We start from the raw sequence: 27482 nt of genomic DNA on the forward strand, positions 1-27482 counted from the left end.
CCGCGTGCAGAAGCCAATGCTCTCATTAAGTCTAGCTAGATGAGCGTGCTGGAAGCATATGCCAAGTAATATCGTTGGCGATCAATGGTTGAAGCGGCTATATCAAACCGAGAATGTGGTTAGAAGCCGTCATGTGAGGAAATGGTCGTCCAATGAAAGCAGCCATAAAAGCGCCGTTGTGTTCCAATGTCATGCATGGCCACGGAGTTATTGGCAGATTGGTGGAACTGTTTACTTACTGGATGTTCAGTATTATATACCTTCAGCTGTCACTACAACAAGTTGCAGCGCGGAATGGTCATTAGCTATTGATTATATTCCCCCTGATATCAAACTTAAAACTTTAAAGATAGAGATTAGGATATAGTATATTTGAAAAATATTTTATTTATAATATTTCTTACTAGTAAAGCTATAATAAGAATTAGATAATACTTTAGAGTATCTTTTAGTAAGCTTTCTAGGAGGAAGTTCGGTCCAAAATAAGTTTAAAAATGCTTAAAAATGCCAAAAACAGCTGAAAGACATGGGTTTACCAATTTTTGTGGCCAATTTTTACCTGTGTCATCGTTTTTAGCTACTTGACTATTGGGGCGAGGATAAATAAAAAGCGTACTTACGCGGTGGTTATTTCTCTAGTTTACTCTTATCTCTTTCGAATTCGAGTTCATTCACAAGATAACGATAAATAGACCATCGATATTCATTGTCGTAGAGAGGCGAGCGCTAGGCTTAACTTGACAAGATGGTCGGGAGGATTTATCGAATTTCCCCGACGAATGACATTGTAAAACCATTAACATTGAACTATAGTTAGTTTGTGGTGCCGATAACACCTAAGGATGTGCAGATCCGTATCGGTTTTATATTAGCACACAAAGTAACACTGTAGATAAGAAGTCGACCTTAAAGCCTATTAAAAGTCTTCGTATTAACCGTCAGTAATTAGCTGTTGCACCTGAGTCTGAGTGTCTCAGTACAAGTATCGATAATGTACGATTTCCCTTGTTCTTCTACCACTTACAAGGCTGTCTGCATCCACCCCTGTTCCCTCGCTCTCGCCCATTGGCGAACCGTCAACAGCCCCGTCGATGCGCCCGCGGTGCCCCTTACACACCTTACGGTATTGTTTACATTATTAAGTCAATAAATACGCGAAGCGAAATAAAACTCCCGACAGCACATATTTTAACATGTTGGCTAATGAACCGGAGTTCAGAAACGTTGCATGCGGCTAGACGCAGTACTTTATAATGGCGGTTAGTAACGAAAAAGGAAAGAAGAGAATGTCACAAGAAAAGGAAAACGAGCGCCAACCTGAAACATGACGGCGCGAGGACAACCCCAGTAGAAATACTGGTCTTAGTCTAGTCGATTCTAGGAATTCCATTTGCGGCGGCATAATTACATCGGGACGAAAAAGGAGGTTACTCATACATGCACGAAATGAATACGATGATTTCTTCAAGATCTCTTGCAGCCTTCAGGTAAACCGGCTAACTAGTTATTTAAAAATTTCCCCAGAATGTCGTTTGCATCTATGCATTGTTTCCAGTTCCTCAGGATGGGTAGGTCGATGCCCAGCTAAGCGCCATTCTCGCTGAAAAATGGCGCTATCGCATACAGGGGTTTCTTGCCATGATTGGCGCTCAAATCCAGCCCTTATGCACGTTAGCTACCATGCATGGAAATGAAAGATAAATTGCACTGATGTTTTACTGGAGTATATACTTAGTGCCCGACCTACCAATGTAATTCAGGTCGGGTAAGCTGAACAGCTGTTTCGCTTGTACTGGAAGATTGTGCGACGCGCCCTTGGGGCGTTTTGAGCTTTTCACGTTTCTTAAGGGTACTGCCTCCTCCTTCGGTGATTCAAAAATTTCCAGCTCTATTGATCCTTTGTCCTGAAAATCAACCAGCTATTCGTCGAGGACATGTCATGGCGTGGATGCTTCCAATATTCGCATTTTTGGCTCTATCACGCATAGTGTCCTGTACCCAAGGCGACATTTGTTACATCATCGGGGCGAAGAGTATGTTGTAATTCCCTTCACACTCAGGTCGCTTTCCGTCCCCTCTAACCAACCTGACAGCTGGCTTGGTGAACGACTCGCTCTACTTTATCGGTGGCAACTACAGTGTCGTTTCTCTCGACGGCCAAACCATCTCACCTAGTAAGGCTTATCCGGCGTGGAAAATATGTGCACTCTAACCTAGAAATATATAGGTACAACATTGTATTCGCTGGATGTCAATAATCAATTTCCCGTGGAGAGATCTATTCCCCAATCGCTTCTCACTGATACCACTATTGCGTCGCAAATCACAGCCGCCTACAATAGCTCGCTGATCGGAAGTAATGGCGACGCCGCTGGAGCCCTCTGGCATACAAATGACACCATCTATATTTTTGGCGGCGGTTTTGAAACCCCCACGAACAGTGTATCATCATACAATGTCCGAACTAGCGAGTGGAAAGAAGTAGAGGTAAAAGGCGGTAGCTTTAATTTTGGTAACCGAAGCTCTGCGCAGTACGTCAGTGTCCCAGAAAGGAATCTTGGCTTTGTTGGTGGGGGGTTAGCCCTTATATGGGAGGAATGATTCGATTTGATGCGTCAGATCCAAATAATCTCTCTTGGACAAATGAGACGCTGGGAAACGGTTCATACGGTGCAGACGTTCCGAATTTAGATTCTGGCACCATGGTGTATGTTCCTGCAGGAAAGGAGGGGATGCTCATTAGCTTTGGAGGATCGAATGTATGTTGTACTTCATCCTTGGTACGTTTTATATTGCAAAGAGACCTGACAGTACTGCACAGGTTGCTGAAGGAATTAACCCTGCTTGGGGCTGGCCGTACGACTCGGATTGGTATACGATTTACGTCTACGACATTGCGTCACATACATGGTGGCAGCAACTAGCATCAGGTAATGCGCCGAGCCATACAGGTTCCTTTTGCGCGGCTGTCACGACATCACCGGATAACGATGCCTTTCACATAACGACATATGGAGGATGGAGCTTAAATAATGGGCGGTCGTATGAGGATGTACATATTCTGAGTCTTCCATCATTTACCTGGATCAATGCTACACTTCTATCCAACAAAAGCAATAAAGAAGAACAGGTCAACTCGACGATTGGTCGAGACAGCATCACTGGAGGTTGTCAAACATACAGAGGCGCGCAAATGATTGTTCTCGGCGGCGATATCCGTGCTGGTGCTTATCGACTTACCAATGGGGCATGCAACGATGTATTCTCACCAGTTCGAGTGCTGGATCTTTCCACGTACGTGTGGCAAACCGAGCTCAACAATAGTGCCAGCTACGAGGTTCCGGCTGTCATTTATAACGCAATTGGCGGAGGGTGAGTTTGAAAGTTTCAATATTCCTAGAAACTACGCAAATTAATTATGTCCTGTTTTAGAGCAACCGGTGGCGCAACGTCCACAGCTCCGGCCGCTGGCTTCGCAGACCCAACTCTGGCCTCTTTGATTCAATTGCGCGTCACCTCGGCCACGAGTACTTCTATCCCAACATCCTCAGTTCCTACTCCTACTCCTACTCCTACTCTTAATCCATCAGGGGTAGCGTCTGAAAGCCACTCCAGCTCTGTGAATGCTGGCGCTATTGTGGGAGGTGTTGTGGGTGGCGTAATAGGGCTGGGACTAGTTGCGGCTTTTGTATGGTTTCTATTTAAGCGAAATCATAGCCAAGAGGAGAGTCCGGAGATCGAACAAAAGAATGCAGCGAAAGTATTCCCGAGCATACCGCAAGAGATGGAAACGCGCCTGCCACAAAAACCGGAGGCAGATAGTGGTCCGATTTTCGAGATGCCCGAGACAACGAAGTAGATCATATTGTCTTAGAATGCTGAAATCTGCGGATCCTTGTGTCACGCTACGTGGTCTATGAACTTATCCTCTGAGGCAATACATAGCTCCAGCTAAGACAACTCTTTTTGCACCGAAATGTTGCTCGCACACAGTGTGTATATTCATTACCAATGCGCCTTTCAAATATTGTATTGACGGTTACTGCGATTCTACAACAATCCTACGGGGAGATCCGGGGAAAGTGGAACTCGCTCATAGCGCATATACGCTAATATCCCAACAAAGAGACAAAGATGTCTTGTAAATTGACTTCTTGACTCTGGGAAACGACCAGTCGGCTATAGGTGTATTCATCGTGAGACTAATGACTCATGACATTTCTCGATTTTACAGATCCCATATCCTTTAGTATATTTTCTATAATAATACGTTAGTTTCGTTCCTGGTTTCTATCTGGATAGTGTTTATTTGGGTGGCATGGTCTAGATCTAATGAAGGTAGCATTAAACATATCAATTGATACAGAACATCATTAATATCCTTACAACGGGCGCTAGTTGAGTAAGGAGACAAGGCTAGAAAACCAAGGTATCTTCACACCGAACGCCCTGTATATTTTGAATATATTAATTGGCTGGCAATTCACTCAAGACTTGCTGACGGTTTGCATGCGTTGTTGCATCAAGCTCTAACCTTTGGGCTTGCACGGTCGCATCCAGTTCACTCTTTTCATATGTTGTCACTGTGGCCCCTGCTGCATTTATTTGTGGACGATTCCGTCTAGCTGCACGATACCACATAGCTGCTAAGACAATGATGATGATGACAGCGGCTGCTACGCCAACACCGATGCCTGCTTTTGCACCAGATGAAAGAGGAGCGGCCGAGGATGGCGCGGGGGTCGATATCGGAGTCGACGTAACAGAAGGTGAACTTGTAGTGTTGGTGTCGGTTTTTGCTGGTGAACCCGAGGTAGTCGTCGCAGCGGTCATAGTGGGGGCTGTGGTGGAACTGACTGTGTCGCCGAGGATCACAGGGGAAGCAAGCGAAAATATCCCGTGAGAACAGCAGTCGTCCTGGCCTAAGTTATCCGAATCCAAATGGCAGCAATAACTTGTCAGCGCAGCGTTGCAGGCCCAGATATATTGCCCTTTATAGGAATCGTCTGCGATGAATAGAGTTTATGAGCTCAGTCGGGATAACTTATGTTGGGCGACTTCCAGGGACCAGAGCAAATTCAACAGAACGCTAAGCGAACGAAGCAGAACATACATGTTGTACATTGAATAGAGCAGCTATCGTAGGTCTCATTCCGACAAGACGGGGTATAGTATAGACCAGTGTAATTGTACGTTACACCACCTGGAAACGTAACCGTCGATCCATTTTGGAAGTTGTTTTTGTCGCGACACAATCCGTTACTCATACAGGCGTCACCGCTGGGGCAACACATTTCTGAGTTGGCACAGGGCGTATCGTTTTCGGCGACAGTGCCATTGCGGTAGTAGCATGTCGTCGACTCTGACATGGTGCTCTGGGGGAATTCTTTCTTTCGCTGCCGGACGAGTTATCAACTATTGAAAAACATAATAGCATGAACAGTCACAGTTTGCTCGCAATCGGTTGAGAAGGGGTCGTCGGACGGAAAAGCTCCATTTAAGAGGCCGACGGTTGGAGGCCGTGGGAGCTTTGGTTGGAGGAGGGGGCTAATAATAATACCACCGCATCGAACCCCTGCGATCGGCATCAATAGGCGTTGTACCCATTGGTTGCTCAAGTTTAGTGTCGCGCCTGCATAATATTAGCTAGTTACGAATGACGCTTAGTCTATAGAGGCGCAGAGGGGCTGTTTAGTTCGTGGCATTGTACCTCTGCGACGCATCCTAGGCGCTAAAAACATCAATTTGATTGGCTGATATAGTAAGATTGGAGGCGCTACCTGCAACAGGGATCGAGATTGAGATTGAAAAATGCTCCGTTGAAGCGTTTGAAATTAAGCCTAACAAGAAGAGTTTCGGACATAAAACCTCTCTTAAATACGAGAATCGGCCTCCGTGACACTAGGTTCTTTTCATAACTTAATAAGACAATACCCTCAGTTGACAAGAAGCAAAGCGGCACTACTGCGACGCTAATACGGTTGTGGTGTGATAGCGGGCACTATTCCTGTCTTAAAAATACGGCATCTTGGTGGTCTTCTTGGGAGGCATTATTAGGGTCTGTCTGTTGGCTAGTGATGTTGAAATTTCGAAATCGTGATCATATCACCGAAATTAGAACATTTCATTCAAGGAAAATACAAGAATTAGCGCAATATTAATCATGAACAGAATATGGACCAATAGAATCAATATTTAAATGCTTTCGGTAGATTTGTGCACCCAAAAATTTGTATGTGAAATGAAATTTCAGTCACCTTGAAATTTAACATAACATCCCTACCATTAGCAGAACTTATTTCACAAGGTCGAATTATGAGGCTAGCAAGTTGTGTAATATTCCACCTACGAGTCAGGACCACATGGCAATAGCAGCATTTTGAAGTGTGGTTGATTTCCTGGGCATAAGTCCAAGGCCTAAGATGACTATCATTCTAGATAAGTTTAACTACTCTACGTAATGACAACTAAACTAGCCCAAGAAATGAATAAGCTAATGCTGGTGCTGTGTGTCAGGCTGGGGTGAGCATAAATTGTCTTGACCGGGCTGGAATTATATTTGGCTCGTTCTTAGTTGTCATGATGTGCTGCAAGGAGGGAATCACCTCAGCCAACTCAGGTTGTCGAGGTGTATAGCCGTATTGGAGGTACCGGACCAATTACGATTGTCTTGTAACTAGTACGACATTGCCAGGTGTCGCAGTGGAATGAGTTAATCCTGCTACGTCCTAATTTTCATCACAATAATGTACAGCATTGCAGCTGCCCTCCAGGAGTTTGAGGTTCTTGTGCGCAATGGTACCAGCAGCCGAAAGGCTAGGAAGAAGTCTGGATTAGAGACCTGGCTATCCCAAAGCCCAGTTTGCATTCCACACTCCAATTATTGCATTGACAGACAGTAGGGTGTCAGTCAGCTGGTGACAGCCCATTACCCGACTGGAAATTTTAGTATTTTGTTGCCGAACCACATACCCTTCTACCTATAGCTTTTAGTCATATAAAAGGCTGGCAACCGAGAGAAAAGTTAATATGACGTTGCATTGTCAGTATTTCTAATTATAACAACTTAATATATCATATCATATTGAGGGTACGTCAATAATGTACAATATTGCAGCCGCCCTCCCAGGGTCAGGGATGCTTGTTTGCAATGATCTCAGCAGTCAGAAGGCTGAGAAGCAGGTTCGATTAGATTCTTGGCTGTCCCAAAGCCCAATTTGTCTCCAATATGTCCTAGGGCCTTGTGGCATATATTGACCTGCTCTTCAGTGGCAAATGGGCAATGGCTCATCAGCCACAGCGGACCAAGAAGCATGTATGCGCCTCCAGCTTGTCCACTGACCAGTACGTCTGGATTATCGTTTCCAGCGTTTCGTATATCTCCAAGGATTAATTCAATAAGAACACAGAGCCTGGATAATAAATACCCTATTCGCTTCGGGAAAAAGTCCATTTTTTGAATCAATTCATGGCGAGCGCTATTATGGCCAGTGGCCCAAAGCATCGGCGAATGAGCAATGAGGCCGAGACAGGAGATAAGCCTCATATAAAAATAAATCTCGGCGCAGTAGAATATGGCCACGTAGCCAGGAGCCCACAAACCACGTGGATGAATTTCAAATATGTCTTCGTCTATATTGCATCCACTAGGGGGTCGCTCGGAGGTTGGATATTTCCAACTGCTCGGAAGGGTTCGATACCATTGTCCAATCTCATTAATTATATCGGCAGCAAACTGGAAAATAAGCTGTATTTGGAAGTTGCCCATTGCAGAAATACCCGGAGCAGAGCTATTTGTGGCCTGCGATTGCGAGATTCCTGCAGCTTCTAGTGGCTGATTGGTCATTGTCATAAATATAGATATTTTCCCACTAACTCTGACTGCTCGGTGCCAGTGGGTAGAATCATCGGCGATTACTAAAAGGTCTGCTAGACCTGCACATTGATAATCTCCAGTCATTAGAAAGTGCGTCATCTGTTGAAAATTAGCATGCGGAATGGATAACGGCGTCATGGTTTGCGGCCTACCGCATGACAGATCGCCCAGCTGAACAAGGACGAACTACATGTATCGCTTAAATTCCGACGTCCTCGTAATGTCATTAAATGATAAATTCCTGAGGTGTGTTGATTGATGACTCCGTCTCTCTCGCCAGCGACATCCTAAGCACTTATCAGCAAAAAGGGAGGGATTGAGAAAAAGGGGTTTGGGGTGATTCAGACTTACAATAAATAGACTTAAGAGTAAAACAGCGGCAAATATGCGATCGCTGGAGGCCTCCTGAGAAGAACCCAAGGCTGTGTTAATTGAAGCCAGGGCAGCGCCGTAGCTTTTCCTCGCATCAACGTACAAACTCTTGACGCCTATTCGATTATATAGGACAAGGTTGGAGACGGCGCCTAAAGCGAAATTTAAGCTATCATCCTCTTTTGGACTTCGCATCAAACCCGGAAGAAAGTCCAGAAAGCCAGCCGCCCCATCCGAGCCAGCGGATATGCGGTACTGGTTGACAAAAAAACAGAGGGCCTGATCTTGCCATGATGGCGATATTTGGCGAGTTGATAAATTTGAATGGCGAGGCGGTATTGGGGATTTGGCTGTTTTTGCAAGGGGGACAACTGCATCTACAGTTGCTGGCTTGGTAGTAGTAGTTTTGGTTTTACGGGGTTGTGGTTTCTGCACCCTGAAGGTGAAAGTATAAGTGTCTGCATATCCCGGACATTTTCTGCCGTAGTCCGAGCATTGGTGGCATGCAGGACGTGTCTCATCACACTACAGATGTCATCAGTGAACATGTTATGTCATTCGCAGCGCGCGCGAGGCACGTGCTCGGCAGGAAGGGCGAGTTGACCTTAATCTTCCGTTGGCGACAAAGATAGCATCCTCTGCTGCGCCCGCCTGGTAAGACCATGTCCGCGAGCCAGTAAAGTGGTCGATATACAGCGGACGCATGTGGGTAGCGAGAAGCAAAGCAGCGGCGGACTCAGCAAATTCATCGCCAGCGCGGAATTCGGCTGTTTGTTGGGAAACCTCCCCGCTCGGCTTTGCTGCCTGCGTCCGCCGTGGCCCGTTTTCCCCGCAAATCACGCAGCCCGTGGCCAATCAGCAGCCTCTCCGCTCGGACGTTACTAATCATGTGCTTTTGCTCATTATTAAGGCATTTCTCGTTGTATTAAGCTATCTAGTATTCATTGTTTGCATGGTTTGATACCATGACACCGTGCCCTTCCTCTACAACCCTCTTTACTCAATGTCGACCTTCTTGATTTCAACAAATCCAGAGTCGAGCTTCGGGGCGTTGATGATGAGAACTCCGCCCTCCATCCTGGCGGTGATCATATCGGTATCGATCTGGCTTGAGTTGGCACGGCTTCCTAAGCGTACTCTCTCCTCAAAGGTGCCCACCTTATTCTTGTTCTGCCCTGACTCTTTGTTCGCGGATTGTTCGTCCCCGGGTCGCTGCATGGAGCCAGCAATATTGAGCTCATATTTTTTCGAGTCCCAGGTCACCTCGATGTCTTCTTTCCTTGCACCAGGGAGCGAAAGGCAGACGACATAGCTTTCAGGTGTGTCGAAAACATCAACCTGGGGCTTGGACTCACCTACCCGGTCTCTGGTCATCCCATCCTCAAACCCAAACGGGTTCAGGGGGCTAGAACCTCCCTGTGGCATCGGGTTGGAGTTACCGAAAGAGCCAAACCGTGCCCATGGTGCAAAGTTACCCCATGGCCCAAATGCACCCGCAGGTGCAACTCCCCAGGGGCTCGCACCACCCATGGGTCTAAAGCTATTCCAGTGCCCGAAGCCGCCAAAGTTGTTTCCCGGCCATCCCCATGGTCCGAAACCACCAGGCATTCCGGACGTTGGTCCGAACCCATTCATAAGTGCCCACCGGTTTGCAGGATTGAAACTGCCGCCGGGTCCTAGGCCGTATTGATCGCGGGCCTGGTTGCCTAATCCATGTTCACGAAAGTCGCGACGTCTGTCATGAGGCCGTTGCCAAGGGTGAGGCTGCTCTGTGAATGGTGGTGGTGGTCCACGAGGTTCTGGCTGGCCTTCGTTGGGTGCCTGTTCTTTTACCTGGTCATCTTCATGACCTGCTTCTTGCTCAGCGGATGCGAGGTTGCGGTGTTGATTGAAAAAATCCTGTCGGCTTTGCGGTGAGAATGGAAGGCCGGGTGGGCAGCCCCATGCTCCTGGCCATGGGCAGTAGCCATCGTTGGCTTCGTTGCGAGCATTGCCGCTGGGATCCAGGCACGGAAACTGCGACGAGCCTTGTGAATGTGGCTCGGTGTTCGTCGCATATTCCCAGAGTGAAGCTGGATGGGTGTGGTATCGTATGGCTGACATAATGCGAGCAATGATAAATTGTTGTCTCTCTGTGTCAATAGCGGGGTTGGACGAGAGGAGCTGTTTTTAGTTGAAGCCGTAAGAAAGGCCCAGCCTGGCTATTTAAATATAAAATACCCTGGTAGGCAGAAGCGCCTCTGGAATGGTAGCACAACTCCGGAATTGTTCGGGCCCGTCTAGGATCCGGAGAGCCTGCTATATGTTACGGCTCGACGAGGATTCAGAAAGGATCAAAATCCATGAGCCTGATTCAATAACAAGAGGGACTCTGGAGAGAGAAAAGAAAAGACTCCATCCATAGAGAAATGGCCAGTTTATAGACTGAGCCCTACAATATTACTGCAGGAGATTTGGGGAGATTCTCAGCATATCCTTCATTTTGCAGCTAGCATCCTCCGACCAAAACATAACACTATGCCTTTTACCGGAATCTTCCTGCCAAACCATTATACTGTGCCGTTATGGCTGATGCGCGGGAAGTAGAAAAGCCCGTGTCTGGTTGCGGCCCCAGCTCGGGCCCGTCCAAAGTCCGGAGCCTTTCCAAGGCAACAAGGCAGCAAGGCATCAATACTCCGGTCGATGTTTCCTGCCTGCATTGACGCCAATGGATTCACCTTTCTCTCTTCAGTCCGGCATTTGGAACCGCGACAATTCACCAAAGACGGTGGCTGCCTATTATTCTTCGTGCATCTGCTTTGCCCCCAAGGCTCCTCCTCCGTCGTCATTGACATTTCATCCCCGGGTCTTTTGTCGCTGTAATTCCTCGCCGGATGGCAATCCGTCTCTCTTCATCGGGTTCCCATTGTTAAACCTGGCATCGCCGTGGAAATGCTTGGGTGTGGTTTTAGCCGCTTTAACAATGAGCATGCCCTTGGTTTCGTAACACCAGTTACCATATCAAATGCACCTTTTATCATGGCTACTTGCAGTTGCGGCGCTAAATAGTCATTAGCCATTGGTCGAGTATGGCCCCCCAAATATCGAAGCTGAGGTTTGAAGACAAGGATTGGGGTATAGTGTGTTTGAGGAAACGCCTCGTCGGCAATATTTTGATTTATCAGGCTTCATATTAATTAGTTAGAGACAACTTCTTCCGCACCCCGTCCAAGTCTGTATGCAAAGAAGTTCCTACTTATCGTTATATTCTACTCATTTTTAGGAGTATACTATATCTTAATATTATAAATAATGCAGCAGTCGGCAGGTCTCGAGGTTGTCGCTGAACTCCCTGGGGTTGAACCTAAACGAGTGGCAGTATACCCTGATCAAGGACCACAATTCTGGGAGCCCTATAAACAGCGACAGACTGAAAAGGAGCCTAGCATTGCGCGACATATCTGTGGACTGAAAAGAACGACTTTCTGGATCCTGTTCGCCGCGGCATTACTTATCATAACCGCTGCTGCACTTGGAGGTGGACTAGGGGGTGGACTCTCACATCGGGCACAGAACACAGAACAACAGCAAACATCAAACCCCTCGACGTCAACTACATCGACTTCCTCTACCAGCATGAGCAGTACAACATCCTCGGCCGCAAACCCATCAGTCATGGCGGCAGTCGGCACTATTGACGGCCAGCCCGTAACTCTTTATCGCGACTGCCCCTCTGCCAACGATACGCAGTACTCCTTCCAGATAGATTCCACGACATACAAGTTCCGGAAATTATGCAATATGCAGGCTCAGGTTACACAACAACACACAGCCTATGTCAATCAACGAACAGGCAGTTTGAACGACTGTATCAACCTCTGTGCGACGTGGAATGAGAATAACGTCACCAAAAGCAATGCAGGGCAGGTCTGTTCGTCGGTATGCTGGCGGAATGGCTTTGAGAATGATGACTTCCCCGGCCAATGCTTTGGATACACGGGCAATAATATCTCGGCGCCTGGAGGGTTTGATCTTCAGGTTGACAATACCTGCGATTCAGGCATCTGGGTTAATTAGACATAAAATGCATTTCGTTTAGTGAACAGTCTTGTTGTAATAATACCAGTGACTCCTGTTTGGATAACGGAAGGTGAATATACAATAGCGCTTTGATAATTATAAGCCGAAACATTGAATTTATATAATATCTAAGAATTCATTGCCCTGATGTTTAATTAATATCATTCTACTTCACGGCGCATCTAAAGTGGAATTTCATGAGTCTACCTAAAAGGCCTAACGATCTTTAGTCCAATGATGTCAGTGTCTTGAAATCTTACTATAAATAAATAATATTCCTTACCAACAAAGCCATCGCAAGAATTGGACAAGACCTCGGGATCATCCTTCATCAATCTTTCGAGGAGAAAGTTCAGTCCAAAATAACCGTAAATATTCACTGGCTTGATTGCACAATGCTCGCTAGCAAGTTGATATCCCATTGAACGACCTGATATTTAGCTACTCGTGAGAGTAGAACACGTAGCCAAAATGTAAACTGAAAAGCGAACTTTAGGAAGGATTCAACTGCCTTTTGACTTCGTTTTCAATTCACAATTACTTGCTGCTAATCCTGTATGTAAGTCTAAGTGCAATGCGGCGTACTTGAGGAATGGATAGGTGCGAGTCAAATCAAAGAACTGCTGTATTTTTAGATGACCAGTTTCAATGTGAAACTTTTCCGGTGAAAGAAACTGAGAAAAGGAATTTGTGACACTGATGTGGCCATCGGGAAATTTTGTCGTTTTGCTACACAGGCATACATAATTATACATCCGACGCACGTGGGGGCAAATTTCAACAATTCTCAACGATCCAAGCATCATTGAAACACCAATTACACTATTCATCACTTTCTGGGTTACAAATTTGAGGGCATTGGCAATGAAATGGTGGTATCAGCACAGTAGTCCTAGCATCGTTAAAGGGAAAGTTGTCATACCGCAGATCCGCAATCATCTTGGTATCAGGTTGATAAGAAAGTGCCAATCCCAAGTACAAATTTTGCATTTCGAATTCTGAATTCTGAGTTTCGTGGGTGGGGCATCCCTAGCCTTCGGGAGATCAATGCCATTATTCTCAATGCCGTCAGCGGCAGGCTATTCTAGAAGGGCTCGATCCGCCAGATCTTGGCTGTCTACATCCGAAACAAGTCGAGTAGGGTTAAAGCCAATATTGAGGACATCACTCTTGGCGCCAAGCATATTGCCTGGTCGTTGGTATGCTTGCTTGATGGTTGTGGTGATTACAACAACCGTGTTTTGAATTTATATTTACAGACCCTTACCAAAGGACTAGGTTAGCACTTCAATTAAATTCAATGATCGGTGATGAGACCGATCATCGTGTGAATGATTCAGATTTCAAAAATAGATCGACATCCGCCTAGAAAGAATTCTCCACAACACGATACGTAGTACATATTTGCTCCGTGCCTTTGTCCCAAGTAACTTGTGGAGCCTAGCTTGGCAACTTGTGGATACCTAGAATTAACATCCAGGAGTCAAGAGCCTGAGTCTGTTCGGAACGTAAGGAACATGTGAGCTGTCGAAGACTGGCCAAAGCCCACAACCAGAATATGAGCCCGGGAACCAATGAATGACACACGAATGATAAATCGCATCAAGGACTCAGTTTCGTGGCTTTTGTCCGGTACTTTTGCTTGGAGAATCTCGATACCAGGGATCAGATGATCTAGGCACTAGGACCGATAACAGACTATTTTAGTCCTCTATGCAGTATAGATTTTCAACCGTCAGGCTGCAAAGTGAAGTTTCCTTCGAAAAGAACGTGCTCGGGTATAAGTAAACGAGGAAAGGGGGTTGTCCGAGACACCTCAGAGTTCCTTTGCAGGCACAAACAACCCTTTTCAACATTTGTTGGTGGCTGCTCGCTCTCATACCCCTTGATGGCTTCTAAATAGCGGATGCCGATCATCCGTTCGGCTTGCCGGAGCCCAGAAAGAAGGGAGTGTTTCGGGAGCAAATCGTTCACTAAACGGTGACACTAGTGGCTGATCCTCGAGATAGGCATGGGCCATGGATCCGTCATTGTTGCGTACAACAAACGAGCAAGTTGACACGATCTGCGCTGCGACATTCAGGTATCACCAAAGGAATTTCTTTCGTCGATGCCCAATAAATCCTATACACCCTATAATCGAAGATCTAAAACGAATTAAAACCCCTCCAAGAAAGTTCACTTGCTCCTTGCCGCCATTGCATTATATTCACGTTCTGACAGTGTGTCTCAAGAATGGATAGATGATGCGAGCCGACACAAGGCCCGTGGACAACTTATGCATATGGAATAGATCTTCACGGGTATCTAAGAATGTTGACGACACTGCAATTTGTCTGCACCCTCAGGGATATATTCATGCCCATTGAAATACACTTTGAGATTCTTGGCAACGTGTGGATTCTCTAATGACGAGACTTGGCAATGGATATGCAATAACAACAATGGTCAACTAAATTCATCTACTAGCTGGTTGCTCAAGGGGCTTATCTAGTACTAACGGGCGTTGCACTTGGCCAAGAGTATTGAAATATCAGCCTCTTTCTTTTTTCGTGGTTTAGGAGAATGGATCACACTTGAGGTTTATATAGGCACATTTTCCCATCCTGGCCCCTTGCTTTGATGCATCTTATCTTGAATGCTTCTCTTGTCCACTGCTTTGAATTTAAAAAGATTAGCCTTCCGGAGCCTGTATCAAAATGCCACCCGATATTGATACCACCAAGCTTACCGTCCAAGAACATGCCCTGCCATCGCTTTGTGAATCAGCACCCAGTTCATCGGTACCAGGATCACCGGTTTCTAGACCCACAAAAGGACTTATATCGTCATTCTCGTCGTCATCTACGCTCGCAAATCTTGAAACCGAATCATGTAACCGAGATGTAGAGCGAAAACTCACTCAAACTACTGATACTTCTGATCAATTGAACAAGGAAGATGAAGAGCTAGGGGCCTCCGCGTCATCCAAGCAGATTGATCAGCAACCATATCACATCTTCAGCAGAAAAAGAAAGAAGCAAATGGTCTATATTGTCTCGTTTGCTGCTCTATTCTCTCCCTTGTCTTCGAATATTTACTTTCCTGCTCTAGGTGATGTTTCAAAGGTACTGTTTGGCTATGCTCATGCTGGCTATGTACATATGGCGATTAAAGCTAATTAATTTCGATTTTCGATAGAAATTGAACATTTCCATGCCCCTCGCAAACTTGACAATAACCGTATATATGATTGTCCAAGGCATAGCACCTTCCTTCTGGGGCTCTTTGGCAGATTCTGTTGGTCGACGATCCGTTTTCATGGGCACATTCGTCGTGTATCTAATTGCCAATATTGTGCTTGCATTTTCGAATAACTATACCCAAGTCATGGTTTTTCGTGCGGTGCAGGCAGCTGGAAGTGCTGCAACAATCTCTATCGGTATCGCCCATCATCCTTGGCTGGCTTCAAGATGAGGTTACAGACTAACATCTGTTTAGGCGCGGGGGTGATCGGAGACCTTACCACATCAGACGAGCGAGGAGGTTTAGTTGGAACATTCGGTGGAGGTAAGTAATAGACTATAGGGGCAAGTGAGACGATAATTAATGAAAATACACAGTTCGAATGTTAGGCCAGGCCATTGGTCCCGTTTTTGGAGGTCTTTTGACTCAGTACTGCGGTTATCAATCAATATTCTGGTTCCTGACGGCTTTCGGGGGACTCAGTCTCGTCACTATTATTTTTTTTCTGCCAGAAACGTTACGGACCATCGCTGGAGATGGCACAGTCCGACTGAAAGGCTTTCATCATCAACCTATTATCTACATGCTCACTGGCCAGCCAAATGTCAACAAACATTCGATTCCGGATGGAAAGCGAGTTGGTGTTAAGCTTCTGACTATATTCGAGCCGCTCATATTCCTAGCTGAAAAGGATGTTTTCATCACTTTATTTTTTGGCAGCATTGTCTATACAGTATGGAGTATGGTGACGTCCAGTACGATGTCCGTCTTCGAACACGCATACGAGCTAGATTCTTTGAAAGTCGGTCTCATATTTCTCGCCAATGGTAATACTCTATCCATTTATCTGAATTTCGACCACTTTTGAAAGAAGTAAAGAGTAACATATTTGACCAGGAGCCGGATGTGTGAGTGGTTCCTTCTTAATGGGATGTCTCATGGATAGTGATCATCGGCGTTACGAGATGAAATACTGCAAAGCCAACGGATACCCAATCGAGACTCGAATTAATTTACGATCGTACCAAGACTTTCCCATCGAACAAGCTCGGTTGTATAATAACTGGTGGATTGTCTTGATATTCGTTATTTGCATTGCCGGTTATGGGTTCACTCTGGAAGCACCCAAGTCATTGATGCCGTTGGCCATCCTCCTCCAATTCTTCATTGCTTTCACCGCAACTGCTGTTTTCAGCGCCAATAGTGCCTTGATTATTGACTTGTACCCTGGGAAAAGCGCAAGTGCGACAGCAGTCAATAATCTCATTCGCTGCTCCATCGGTGCTGCCGGTGTCGCTGTTATCGAAATCCTCATCGATGCTTTAACTGCCAAGTATACGTTCCTCTTGCTCGCGTGTATAACTGTGGTGACCTCGCCGCTACTTCTTTTGGAGCTTATGAAAGGCGCTGAGTGGCGTTTAGCACGACAGGCACGACTTACCAAAAAATAAATCTTTCTACTCCTAGGTATGATTTGAGGAAACACACTTCCTGTACAAACTTTCCCTTCTTTCAATTTGATTTTCATTGTATATATTTATGAGTCTATTAAAGGTGAGTATACGGAGTGAATATATTTTATATATTGATATATTAATGTTTTCTGGACCTAATATCCAAAATGAATATGAATACGATCCCTCTTGATTCTGAACGATTGATCATCAAATATTACGTGTAGATTGAATCGATACAACACAAGTTTCACAGATACGTATCAATTTATTCAATGTTATAATGTAAACTTAACATCCGTCTGAGAATTGGCGTCTAACTACTACATGTATATTGATATCAATTGATGTAAGCAATTGGTGCTGGTGTCAATATTGAACGCCGAAGGGGGCATATACGTATTTTCCGTCATATCGATGGATGACTGGAACTCAACATATGTACTTATCAAATCAATCCTAAGATTGCTATTAATAAACTATGAAAATAGCCTTAGTTGTAGAATTAGTTCAAGAGAAAAAAAAATCCAACTATTCATTCCTTGCAAACAATTCCCAAGACAAGGTTCTTCTCCAGACGTGTCTAGCCCAAGAATCTCATTCAAATTGTTAAAAATAAGCGATGTAACGTCTCCAGTATCTTTCGAGCCTCTTATAATTGCTAAATCTTCAATGTAGTCGGTTGAGGGTTTGAGATCGTCGTTCTCAATGTCTACTTGGTATAGGGAATAGGCGTGATGTGCCCAAGTATTACAATTTCTTCTCAGATTGAAAGAGCGAGTTTCAATTATAGATGTTTATCATAAATGATCCACTCATAATTACTAGTTGGCAATAGCGGGCTAAGAGGGTCCCAGGAAAAATATCCGCAGCTGATCTGAACCCATTATGCTTTTCGGAAGATGCTTCCTTTTCCGCGATTAAGGAGTTTCTTTCTTTCTTTCTTTTTGAACGCTTCAATTGACAAATATCTCTCTGTTTTATTAGATATTAAAAACTGCCAAAATCCCACAGCTAGATACTTCCATGGTCATTTTCGAACATGAAAAGTTCGCGAGAAATTAGAAATTTACTCCCTATCATGGCCGGATAGTGAGGTCTGCTCGAAATATCTGATTGACATTTTTATGTAACTCCACAGCATTTTGGGAATTTTTTGTTAGAATGCCATTGATAAAACGAACTTTTGCTCTTTATCGGTGACAGCCTAAATTGATTATACAAAGCTTGAGTGCCGTCTCGGGTTTGCACTCCACCGGGAATGAAAATTTCTCAGTATACCGACCCTTCACAAACTCAAAGATGTTATCAGCTCTTGGGTTCGTAAGACAATCTTTTGGAAAGCTGTCTATATAGATTCTTATCCTCCCCTTGACAAGTTCACATCAAGCCTACTTACCTCCTGCATCAACCATCAACTAGATAGGCTATCAAAAAAAGCCAAACAATAAAATATAGTTATCGAACCCAAGGTGACCAGCGGGTGACGGCCTCCGTCACCCGCACGGCTCCCAATAACTGGGTTATTAATCCCTAGTTACTGTAGTGGAAAATTCCCCTACATTGTATGTCCGGGTCGAAGTCGTACCGCCCCGGCCGGTGGTATAAATAGTACCGGGCTTACAGGTCTCTTTTTGTATGTCATGCTCTTTACCAGCGATTTGAAGATACACAATGAATATGATTATCATGCCAATTCTATGAGATGACTAAGGATTATATTGAGTAATTGATTAAGCTGACATATCATAGAGCTATAGTCCGGTTGTGATTCCTGCTCTCGCTTAGGGCTCTGCACTTGCCTACTTTGACAAGCCACCTAGATTTACCCTTCATTATTTTAAAGATGATTTGCCCTTTCTTGGTTTAACTTGACCTTAGTCTGATGCACGTTAGTTTTGCAATAACCGCAGCCTGACCGCTTACAAATTTAAAATAATTTAAATTAATGAATAATATGTACATTTTTAAAGATTCCATCTGACCAGGCCGTCACACATGCTAGCTTTGGCATCGGCGGATAGAGCTTGAATCTTGCGGCTGGAATGAGAAGACAATTCCTATGATGAGCTGTTTGAAAAGCATGGCGTGTTTCTCGTCTCGCCTAGGAATATGCCATTAATACCACCCGCACACGAACAATTTTCATGTGTATGGGGCGATCGACCAACCTGTGGTAGTGTACCAATATTTATCTTATTAGGGCGCGGAGTGCGAATCTGAGCGGATACTCCAATACGATACGGAGACAGTGAACAAGACACTGAGGACAGAGAAGATCACTGGATCCCGACTCATTAACCACCAATTCGGGAAAGCATTGAGTAAGTGAGATCTGAGACACAAGCTCTAAGTTCTAATTAACTGGTAGTTATACGTATGATTGTACAGCGCAGTTTTCCGAATCAGTTTGGTTTTCGTGGGGGCTGAGAGCCTGGGGCTGAGTCTGCCGCGTGGCTAACTTTCCTGATCTTCAGTAGAAATTTCCGGTATAGTCAATTATTGGGACGGGAGAATCGCGGCTGGCTGTACTGTGTATTTTTAGGATGCACGGGCCCGCTGTAAGTGCCCACTGGAAATTCTGAAGAGAAAGGCAGTATTCAGGCGCCGAGATAGCCGGCCACCTGAGCAGCGAGTCCTAAATATTTGGAGCACGGATCGATCAATGCCGTATATTGGTACAGTATTATCAGTTACATGTCGACATGGTAAAAATTTGAGAATAGGAAATAATTTGAGAAAATTTCACCCTCAAGTTTTCAGAAAGGGTATCACTCAGGGCTGTCAGGTTGTTAGCAATGTATAAATTGGATCGACAAAGTTAGTCCATGAACGTACAAGTGTTCTATTCTGCATTCGTGTGTCTGTGGCTCATATTCAAGGCACAAAATACCGGTTCATCCTATAGAACCAGCGCTGTAAAGCACTAGAGATTCGCAGATGTTTCGCACATCAAGGAAATTGGAACATTTGACATTATTCTTGTTCGTCATTCGTCATTAGCTCATTTGAACCTTTGAAAGAGTCTTCCGAGCCGTAAAGCTCAGCCATTTCTAGTAGCAGTCTATATATATATATTGACATGTCGATAGGTCGTAACACTTGTCGTGACCAGGTGGATCCGGATTGGGCGATCTCTGAGGATAATCTCTCGCCTTCTGGGTCATTAACGAGAAAGTCCATCAACGCAGGAAGCTCTTCCATCCCCATGGTCACTGGAACGAAGTGGACCCAGGGGACAAGGCGGTCATCGTGCCATTCTTGAAACCAGCTTTGCTTCAATACGACTGCATGTTGAGATAAAAGACGATAAAACCGTGTGCTCATGCTGTTTCCATCAATATCATAGAGATACCGGTAGTTTAAAGCTGTATCCTCAGGCTCAATGTCGGAAGGACCCATGATACGCTCCATATCTTTACAGGCCTCATTGTCACACTGAATATAAGCTCCCATGTGTACGTCCAACCCGTGACTGAAAAGGTCGATTTTTTTCTGATCGCGGACATCCGGTTTCCAATGTCCAAAGAATTGGCTTGCCTTAATTACACTAGCAGCATCTTTGAGAGACTGTATGAATGTAACAAATCGCTCTCTATGTCCAAACTCCCAATTGAAGCGAGAGGCTCTTCCTCCGGTAGATGAGCCGCGCCAGTACAGTCCCGGCCTTTTATCCAAGAAGGGAATATTATCTTCTTTTGGAATGGGGTGTGAAACATAGCACGGGCATGGAATTAGAATGTCTCTAAAGGCAGACATGCGACCAAAACTCAGTATAGGAGCAAGCGAGTGGGTATACTGAAATGTATCAGGCGAAGAGATGAGGCCATGAAGCTTTCCAGGTTCGGAAAATTGACAAACATCCTTTTCATAGCTAATACGTCTCGTCATCTCGCGAGGAAGTTGTGCACAGGAGTCCTTCACTAGTGCTTCAATCGATTTGCCCGAATGGTCACCAAAAGAAATCTGATCTGGCGGAGGCCCAGGTTTGCTGAGTATTCGCGGTTCGTCAATGACACTCATGTAGAAAACGCTGTCTGGCAACGCTTTGACAAATGGTTCGACAAGCCCTAACCATTGATCGTTATACATATACCACGCTGATGTAGACATAACTCCGTTGTCAATTTTAACACGCCTCGTTCCGGGCCAGTCTGTCTTTCTTTCATTTAGTAGCTGGAAGACTCGCCGACCCTCGGGGGTTCGGTATGGTTCTAGGTCTCGATCGATTTGATCAAAGTCGTCAATCACTTTTGACTGATGACTTAAAGCGAACTCCACCCATTCATTAAACCCTCTAGGAGGGCTTCGTTGATAACGGCGTTTATACTCGGCAACTGCCTCTTCGGGGTTCGATGATTGCGACTCGAAAGACGAATTTGCCCGTGCTTGTGCGGTTTGGATTCGACAGCGAATGGCAACTGATGAGAAATCATTGTCCAATACTTGAGCCGGGCATCCCACCGCAGAAAAGTTGCCACGATATTCGATAGATCTATTAACAAGATATAAGATAAGAAAGACAGCCACAGTCAATACTGTCGCCTCTCTCACTCTCAGCCTCCGAGGAAACCTTAACTTTGATGGCAAAGAAAACAACAGCATCGGGGTGAAGTTTGATACGTTGTGTTATGTTCGACGAGAGTAAATTGAATGGGTATTTATCGCCCGGGGTTTGTGATACATACATATTTTAATATACGGGTGCCAGCTAGCATAAGACACGCCCCGTATAGCCGAAAACATAAGAGGTACAGACTACAGTAAACCCTAGGATTAAGGAATCAATTTTGTACGACATTTTGGTTCCTTAATCCGCGGGATTCCTTTATATAAGGGGCCTAATAGTCAATATTGGCCAATAATACCACTGATCCTTATATTAAGGAACTTCGTATGGCAGCTAAATCTTCTGAAAAATTCCTTATACTCGAGTAATTCCTTATTTCTATATATATTACTGGATAAAAAGTATCCACTTTAACCCACTTAGCTCGTTTCTTGAGCTGAGGTTTCTTAGGTTTACTGTACAAGGTTTCCCATTCGCGGGGGCTAAATAATAGTTACAACATTCTCGTCTTCTTACCGTCTATCCCCACTCTACATAGCTATCTATCATACTGCCCCGGTGAATAAATACGATGGATAATATTTGCCTGATTAGTAATTCAAATTATACACACGTATTACATTTTACAGCTTCTAGGTTGAAACATTCTGTAGTCAGGCCATTTGCGAGGTTAACGGGTGAAATGATGCTTGTGTCTTACCCACCAAATCATTACGATGCCGTGAGCTGATCAATTACCCAACAAAGTCATCAGGAAATCAACGCCATGACAATTTTTCCCCCCACATCAATTAGCGCATTATCGGCTTACTGTGCTTACCACTAAATCTGATTGTCGTACAGAGCGAATTTCTTGATTTTTCAGCTCCAAATCTCAGCTCTGAACTTGGTCCAAACTTGCCCCTACTTCAACTGGTTACGGAGGGTGTTAGGGCTGGGGGTTTTGTTAGGGTTCGGTTGAGTTTATATGTGGACTCTTGGATTTTCTTTGAAGAATCAGAGTGTGAAGTAATAGGGCAAAGGGCAGCCCTATAAATAGTCGGCCAATGGCGAAAATGAGCCCGTGGTGTCACAATGATCCGCTCCCCTGAACGGAGCTCGCCAATCCACTTGGATGGCTTCAACCCGAGATGTTCCGGGTAGTAGAACTCTGGTATTTCTTCTTTCCCTTCAGCACTGCCGCCAGTGTAGTTAAGGTTTTTGCCATCCATGTGGACTATCCAAGATTAAATGACACTATTTATGGTCCAAGTCACTCGATGTGTTCTCCGTAGCTGAGAGGTGTGAATATTTTGAAAGATCTGAGGTCTAGCAGATGTTGTTCTAAGATGGTGTTGCTTCAATATGTCTGCGCCGTGCTTGACCTGAATATAGGCTTCGAACCATGTCTACGACCCCAGGTGCTTCCTATGAGAAAACGAGTTGTCGCTGAACCCTTGGTCATGACTAGTAACCTGGAAGTCAATTCGTCCCACAGGGAGATCTCGCCGGACGACTGAGGAACTTCGCAAATACTAAATCGCAGCATCTTCAGCTTCGCTGATCTGGAGGGCCGAAAAACAGTCGGCTTGACTCACTAACCAATATTCCGCATGATCGAATATCAAGGAGATTATAGATGGAGTAAACCGGCCGAATGACGCCTGTTTAAGGTAGAAGTGAGCCTGAAACTGATCTGTTGGCCTTTGAAGCTCATAAAATTGGACGGATGACGTGGCCCTTATGCGCGAAGCCGACCATTTCCACATTGGTCAGCAATTTGTCATCTTCTATTTGGATCAAAACCAATGAATAGCGTTAGATGCGTGCGGTATCTTCGAAATTTAAACAGCTGTCATCAAAAGTAATCTCATGGTATTAGGCATGCGGTTCTCTGCCGCAATGCACAGAGCAGTCTTACCCGTTAAACCTTCGGCATCAACGTCTGTCTCGCAGTTCAGGAGAATTTTGACCACGTTCCCACCGTTCCCTTTGCTCGCAAGGTACAGAGGGGTTTCTCTTTTCTCATTCAAGGCTTGAATTTCAGCGTGGCTCTGGACTAGATACCATACCACCTCTGCATGGCCTGTCTCAGCTACAGGCGTAATGCTGTGTTCATCCCCGAGTCCTTAGTCTCAATAATACTCTTACTAGGAAATTTTCTAAGAACAGGTTTGACAGTTTCGACTAAGCCACTGCAGACAGCGTGGTGTAGCACCAGACCAATATCTACGATAGCTAGAGCGACTTAAAGTGACGTGCGAGCAGCATATCTACCACGTTGGCTCGTCCGTTTTCGGCGGCGAAAAGCACTGTTCTCGGTTCTTGCTATAATGGCCGGCAACATTCTATAGAGCATTCCGCTATTCCAATTGATGAACAGTTCTGTGATTTCTGCGGGCCTAGAAGAGCATTCTGAATCGCTAGTATACCCTATGGAGGTTTTAACTGCTAGCTGCTGCCCATATCTTGAGTCGAGCACGATTCTGGAGTTTTCGAGATGACCTACTTCAGCAGCGCAGTGTAGCGGGTAATGAAGCAAATCATCACCCAGCTCCAGGACCCAATTCTAAGTCATTCAGACATTGTAAAAAATACTACCAAGTGATCCTTATTCCCCCACCGAGCGGCCTAATGGACAGCAGTCTGCTTTTGATGCATCTTACGCAACAGTGTGGCAGTTCCTTTCTCAGTTGCCAGAATCTCTGAAATAACGCCACTGTGCCTGTTAGCAGCAGCAGGTATCAATGGAGTCACCTTAAATTCTATATTTGTTGTAAAATTCTCACCAGATTCCAAGAGCAAAGTCGTAGAGCTGTGTTGCCTGTGTACCAAAGAAATAACTAGTGGCCTCTCGTCCCCTGGTCCCGTCTGTTCTATGATGTTTTTGGAACTTTCATGGCCTAAGATAGAACGCAAAGTTGATAAGTGATGAAAGTACTGAACGTGCACTGGGGTGTTATAGATCTCTATATCGCTTGGGGGCCTCATGGTTTGATAAAAGATGATCTTAAGGTCTTGTTCAATTCTTGTGATAGCTTTGTTGGTAAGAAATATTATTTATTTGAAGACACGAACAACAATAGACCTAAAATTGTTAGACACTTAGCTAGACTCATAAGACTCTATTTTGATTATTCATTAAACAACATGTAATTAATGTGTCATTGATCTGTCTCATATATCCGAATCCCTGAATCACAGGTATTGTCAACTTGAAGATCAAATCTTCCAGACATCAACACACTATTGCCCGCGTACCCAAAGCATTATCCTAGGACTTTAGTCATCATTATCAAAATCATTCCGCCAGCATACTGATAAACAGATCTGCCCCAAGCCTGCATTGCTTTTGGTGATATTGTTCTTATTCCACTTCATATAGAAATTGATGTAATCGTTTAAACTGCTTTTCTATTAATTAATACAGTCTATATATAGTTGGGTAATCTGAGCCTATATATTATATAATTTATTGGAAGGAGTACTGTATATTATGAATAGTACTGACTTTTGCTTTAATTGATAGATTCATGGTTGAGGATATTATACTAACCATATTAGTAGAGTACATTCAGATAGCCAAAGTTAAAATAGTTAATATGAAAGATGTAATATTTGTTATTAAGATCAGTATTAGTAACACTAAATGATATGCCTTAGCACTCCAATCTCCATTTCTATAGGAAGGCTATATGTAGATATTAAGACTAAACATATTAATTACTTTAGGTAACCTAATATATTCTAGCGTAGATCTGTCGCTAAGAATAAAATAATAGTTACATAATAAGGATAATTCTTTCATTGGTTTTTTATACTATACGTATTTTATTCTTAATTATATGATAATGAAATACCGATTTTCCGATCCTTATCTGAATGATATCCACCTAGATATTGACTGCTGATCAGCTAGCTACACGCCGGCTGGTTAGTAGTTGGGTGGATGACCACTAGCTAATCCTAGCTGTTTGCATGTTTGTATTTTTATATTTTTTTCCTTCTTCTAATTGAAGTTGGGATCTATTCACAAGTTTGTGTCTAAAGAAATCGTCGAACCATCAGATTGAATCGAGTATCCTTCTCCCTCACAAGCTCCGGTGTTAGGCTGTCCAGATACTCTTCCCTCGCTACTTGGCTCCAAGCGTGGTACGCCAGTTGGTTAGAATACAATGCGCCGCCATAGGCTTCCAGCAGGTTCTCCACCTCCAAAACCTCTTCCTCGCTAAGATCATCATGCATATAGCGGATATGCCTATGGGTCCACGTAGGCCAGAAGAAGACGGTTGGAGCGAGCGTGCAAATTTCACTAGGTCGGTCTAAAGACATCTCTTTTGGTAGTAGCACGGAGTGATAGTTCCATTCTGATGGGACAAAATCACTGTACCTGTCAATCCACTGGCCTAGGAATTCTGCATTTGCACGCGCGAGGATGATGGCGTTACAGAGGCCGTGACGGTCACCACCCTCATGACCCAAAATGACGTTTCGTTGGCTATTCAGTAGGGTATCGAAGGTTTGAAGAGCGATAACGTCCGCATCTAGGTAGATGCCGCCTTCACGGTGAAGGATGTCGAGACGGAGAGCATCGGTCATGTGGCTCACCTGCCAGTGCTCTTGAGTTTGTTTGGGATATTCAACTGCCATGTCGTGCTGGACTAATGTGATGCTAGCTTGCAGTCTCTGAAACCAAATATTATCCCTATTGAGCTCTTCGTAATGAAGCTTCAGCGTATCTGGTTTAAGAGAGATTAGGGCGGATCGGATTGCAAGGTAATTCATAAACGTCATTTCAGGATGATTCCCAAATCCCCAGAGGAAGTGCACGACTTTGGGAATCGGGCTTTTCAATACGTCGATGTTGTTGAAACATTGCGCTTCTTCAACAGTTTCTTGAAAGTCGTAAGACTCGGTCAGTCTTTCCGAGTTATTAAAGTGCAGTTTTAAGGTTGGGTGGAAAAAGAAGAGGAAAATTAGCACCCAGATAACTGCAATGGCCAACACGACTGACTTGAGCGGTGACCGAAACATGATATCGATCGTGCAAATTAATAGATAAGACTGCTTCGTTCAATGCTCTCCAGAAAGTAGAGCAATAATTTTGCAGCCTAAAGCGGCAGGTCAGGCAAGACACGTGAGCCTAAGGAGCCGCTTCATAACCAATCGCTTGAACATTGCAAGTAGTTTTACCATTGTCTCCTTCTCATGCTCGGTGTTGTGGATCTTCATGACTCTGGATCGTGCCAAGCTGCCCACAAACATCTGACACAGTTGCAACTGGGTACGAGGTTCAGCCTACGGAGTCAAAGCGCATACAGCATCATCTTAATGGGACTAGCCCGATGATCTTCCGGCGCTAAAACATATTATATATAATCATATTATATAACAAAAGCGGCTCATGAATTGGAAATAAAGCCAATCGGATGATGTCCTTCCTCACGTTTTTCATTTATTCGGCTTGGGAGGCCGATTGAAGGTTGACATGCTGGTGCCAAGGAACTGCTCAAATGCATGTGGTGTATGTGCGTAGATTAAACCCCTAATAATGGTTGTTAGCTTATCCGTTTTATAGCCCCTTTCTTGTCTTCTATACATATTACAGTTTTAATTTCGTTGAATTAATCCTTGTAGGTTCAATATGAATACGTTGCAATATGGAAATAATTGTGGACTATATAGATGCATTTACCGGTGCGCTGCCTATTTTTTCTCGGCCTGTCTCAAAACGAAAGATTGCGGCGCTATCAGTATTCCGCCGAGGCTATATAGCCGAACAGGACTAATTATTAATTAATTTTATCATATTGGACGCCTAAATTGCAGATCCTTGCAGGCGGCTCTTCATCGGCACAAGGCTGCCGACAATGAAAGGATGACCACCAGAGCGCCACCGGGCATTAACCCTGGCGTTTGGATGCCTAGAAGCTGGACAAGAGGGGAA

At 44.6% G+C, this 27482-nt stretch overlaps 8 protein-coding genes across 8 annotated transcripts; 3 read left to right on the forward strand and 5 right to left on the reverse strand.

Annotated features, from left to right (window-relative positions):
* Positions 1-1228: 1228 nt before the first annotated feature.
* On the forward strand, positions 1229-3859 carry BGW36DRAFT_402059 (uncharacterized protein; the record flags this gene model as incomplete). The annotated part of the gene is made up of 8 exons (XM_046218821.1): positions 1229-1243; positions 1556-1568; positions 1989-2033; positions 2094-2174; positions 2228-2569; positions 2596-2759; positions 2822-3372; positions 3433-3859. The coding sequence occupies 8 exons, from the start codon at positions 1229-1231 to the stop codon at positions 3857-3859; spliced, it is 1638 nt and encodes a 545-aa protein (XP_046065427.1).
* A 429-nt stretch (positions 3860-4288) lies between these two features.
* Positions 4289-5597, reverse strand: BGW36DRAFT_391559 (uncharacterized protein). The gene is made up of 2 exons (XM_046217606.1): positions 5114-5597; positions 4289-5006 (listed from the first exon to the last, which is right to left on the reverse strand). Exons 1-2 carry the CDS (start codon positions 5367-5369, stop codon positions 4468-4470), a joined length of 795 nt encoding a protein of 264 aa, XP_046065428.1. The 5' UTR covers positions 5370-5597; the 3' UTR covers positions 4289-4467.
* A 1420-nt stretch (positions 5598-7017) lies between these two features.
* BGW36DRAFT_76089 (uncharacterized protein) lies at positions 7018-9078 on the reverse strand. Its single transcript, XM_046222568.1, has 4 exons — positions 8853-9078; positions 8228-8773; positions 8029-8163; positions 7018-7975 (listed from the first exon to the last, which is right to left on the reverse strand). The coding sequence occupies exons 1-4, from the start codon at positions 8910-8912 to the stop codon at positions 7157-7159; spliced, it is 1560 nt and encodes a 519-aa protein (XP_046065429.1). The 5' UTR covers positions 8913-9078; the 3' UTR covers positions 7018-7156.
* Positions 9079-10574, reverse strand: BGW36DRAFT_76069 (uncharacterized protein). The gene has a single exon (XM_046222567.1). The coding sequence runs from the start codon at positions 10349-10351 to the stop codon at positions 9245-9247; it is 1107 nt and encodes a 368-aa protein (XP_046065430.1). The 5' UTR covers positions 10352-10574; the 3' UTR covers positions 9079-9244.
* A 736-nt stretch (positions 10575-11310) lies between these two features.
* Positions 11311-12409, forward strand: BGW36DRAFT_76062 (uncharacterized protein). Its single transcript, XM_046222566.1, has one exon. The coding sequence runs from the start codon at positions 11540-11542 to the stop codon at positions 12302-12304; it is 765 nt and encodes a 254-aa protein (XP_046065431.1). The 5' UTR covers positions 11311-11539; the 3' UTR covers positions 12305-12409.
* A 2597-nt stretch (positions 12410-15006) lies between these two features.
* Positions 15007-16983, forward strand: BGW36DRAFT_433769 (major facilitator superfamily domain-containing protein; the record flags this gene model as incomplete). The annotated part of the gene is made up of 5 exons (XM_046221317.1): positions 15007-15414; positions 15488-15728; positions 15788-15856; positions 15910-16359; positions 16430-16983. The coding sequence occupies 5 exons, from the start codon at positions 15007-15009 to the stop codon at positions 16981-16983; spliced, it is 1722 nt and encodes a 573-aa protein (XP_046065432.1).
* A 2979-nt stretch (positions 16984-19962) lies between these two features.
* Positions 19963-21787, reverse strand: BGW36DRAFT_402061 (uncharacterized protein; the record flags this gene model as incomplete). Its single annotated transcript, XM_046218822.1, has 2 exons — positions 19963-21481; positions 21756-21787. 2 exons carry the CDS (start codon positions 21785-21787, stop codon positions 19963-19965), a joined length of 1551 nt encoding a protein of 516 aa, XP_046065433.1.
* A 3608-nt stretch (positions 21788-25395) lies between these two features.
* On the reverse strand, positions 25396-26816 carry BGW36DRAFT_391564 (nucleotide-diphospho-sugar transferase). The gene has a single exon (XM_046217607.1). The coding sequence runs from the start codon at positions 26567-26569 to the stop codon at positions 25580-25582; it is 990 nt and encodes a 329-aa protein (XP_046065434.1). The 5' UTR covers positions 26570-26816; the 3' UTR covers positions 25396-25579.
* Positions 26817-27482: the final 666 nt, after the last annotated feature.

The sequence above is a fragment of the Talaromyces proteolyticus genome, assembly GCF_021365285.1.
Source record: "Talaromyces proteolyticus strain PMI_201 chromosome Unknown BGW36scaffold_16, whole genome shotgun sequence".
Classification (NCBI taxonomy): Eukaryota; Fungi; Ascomycota; class Eurotiomycetes; order Eurotiales; family Trichocomaceae; genus Talaromyces; species Talaromyces proteolyticus.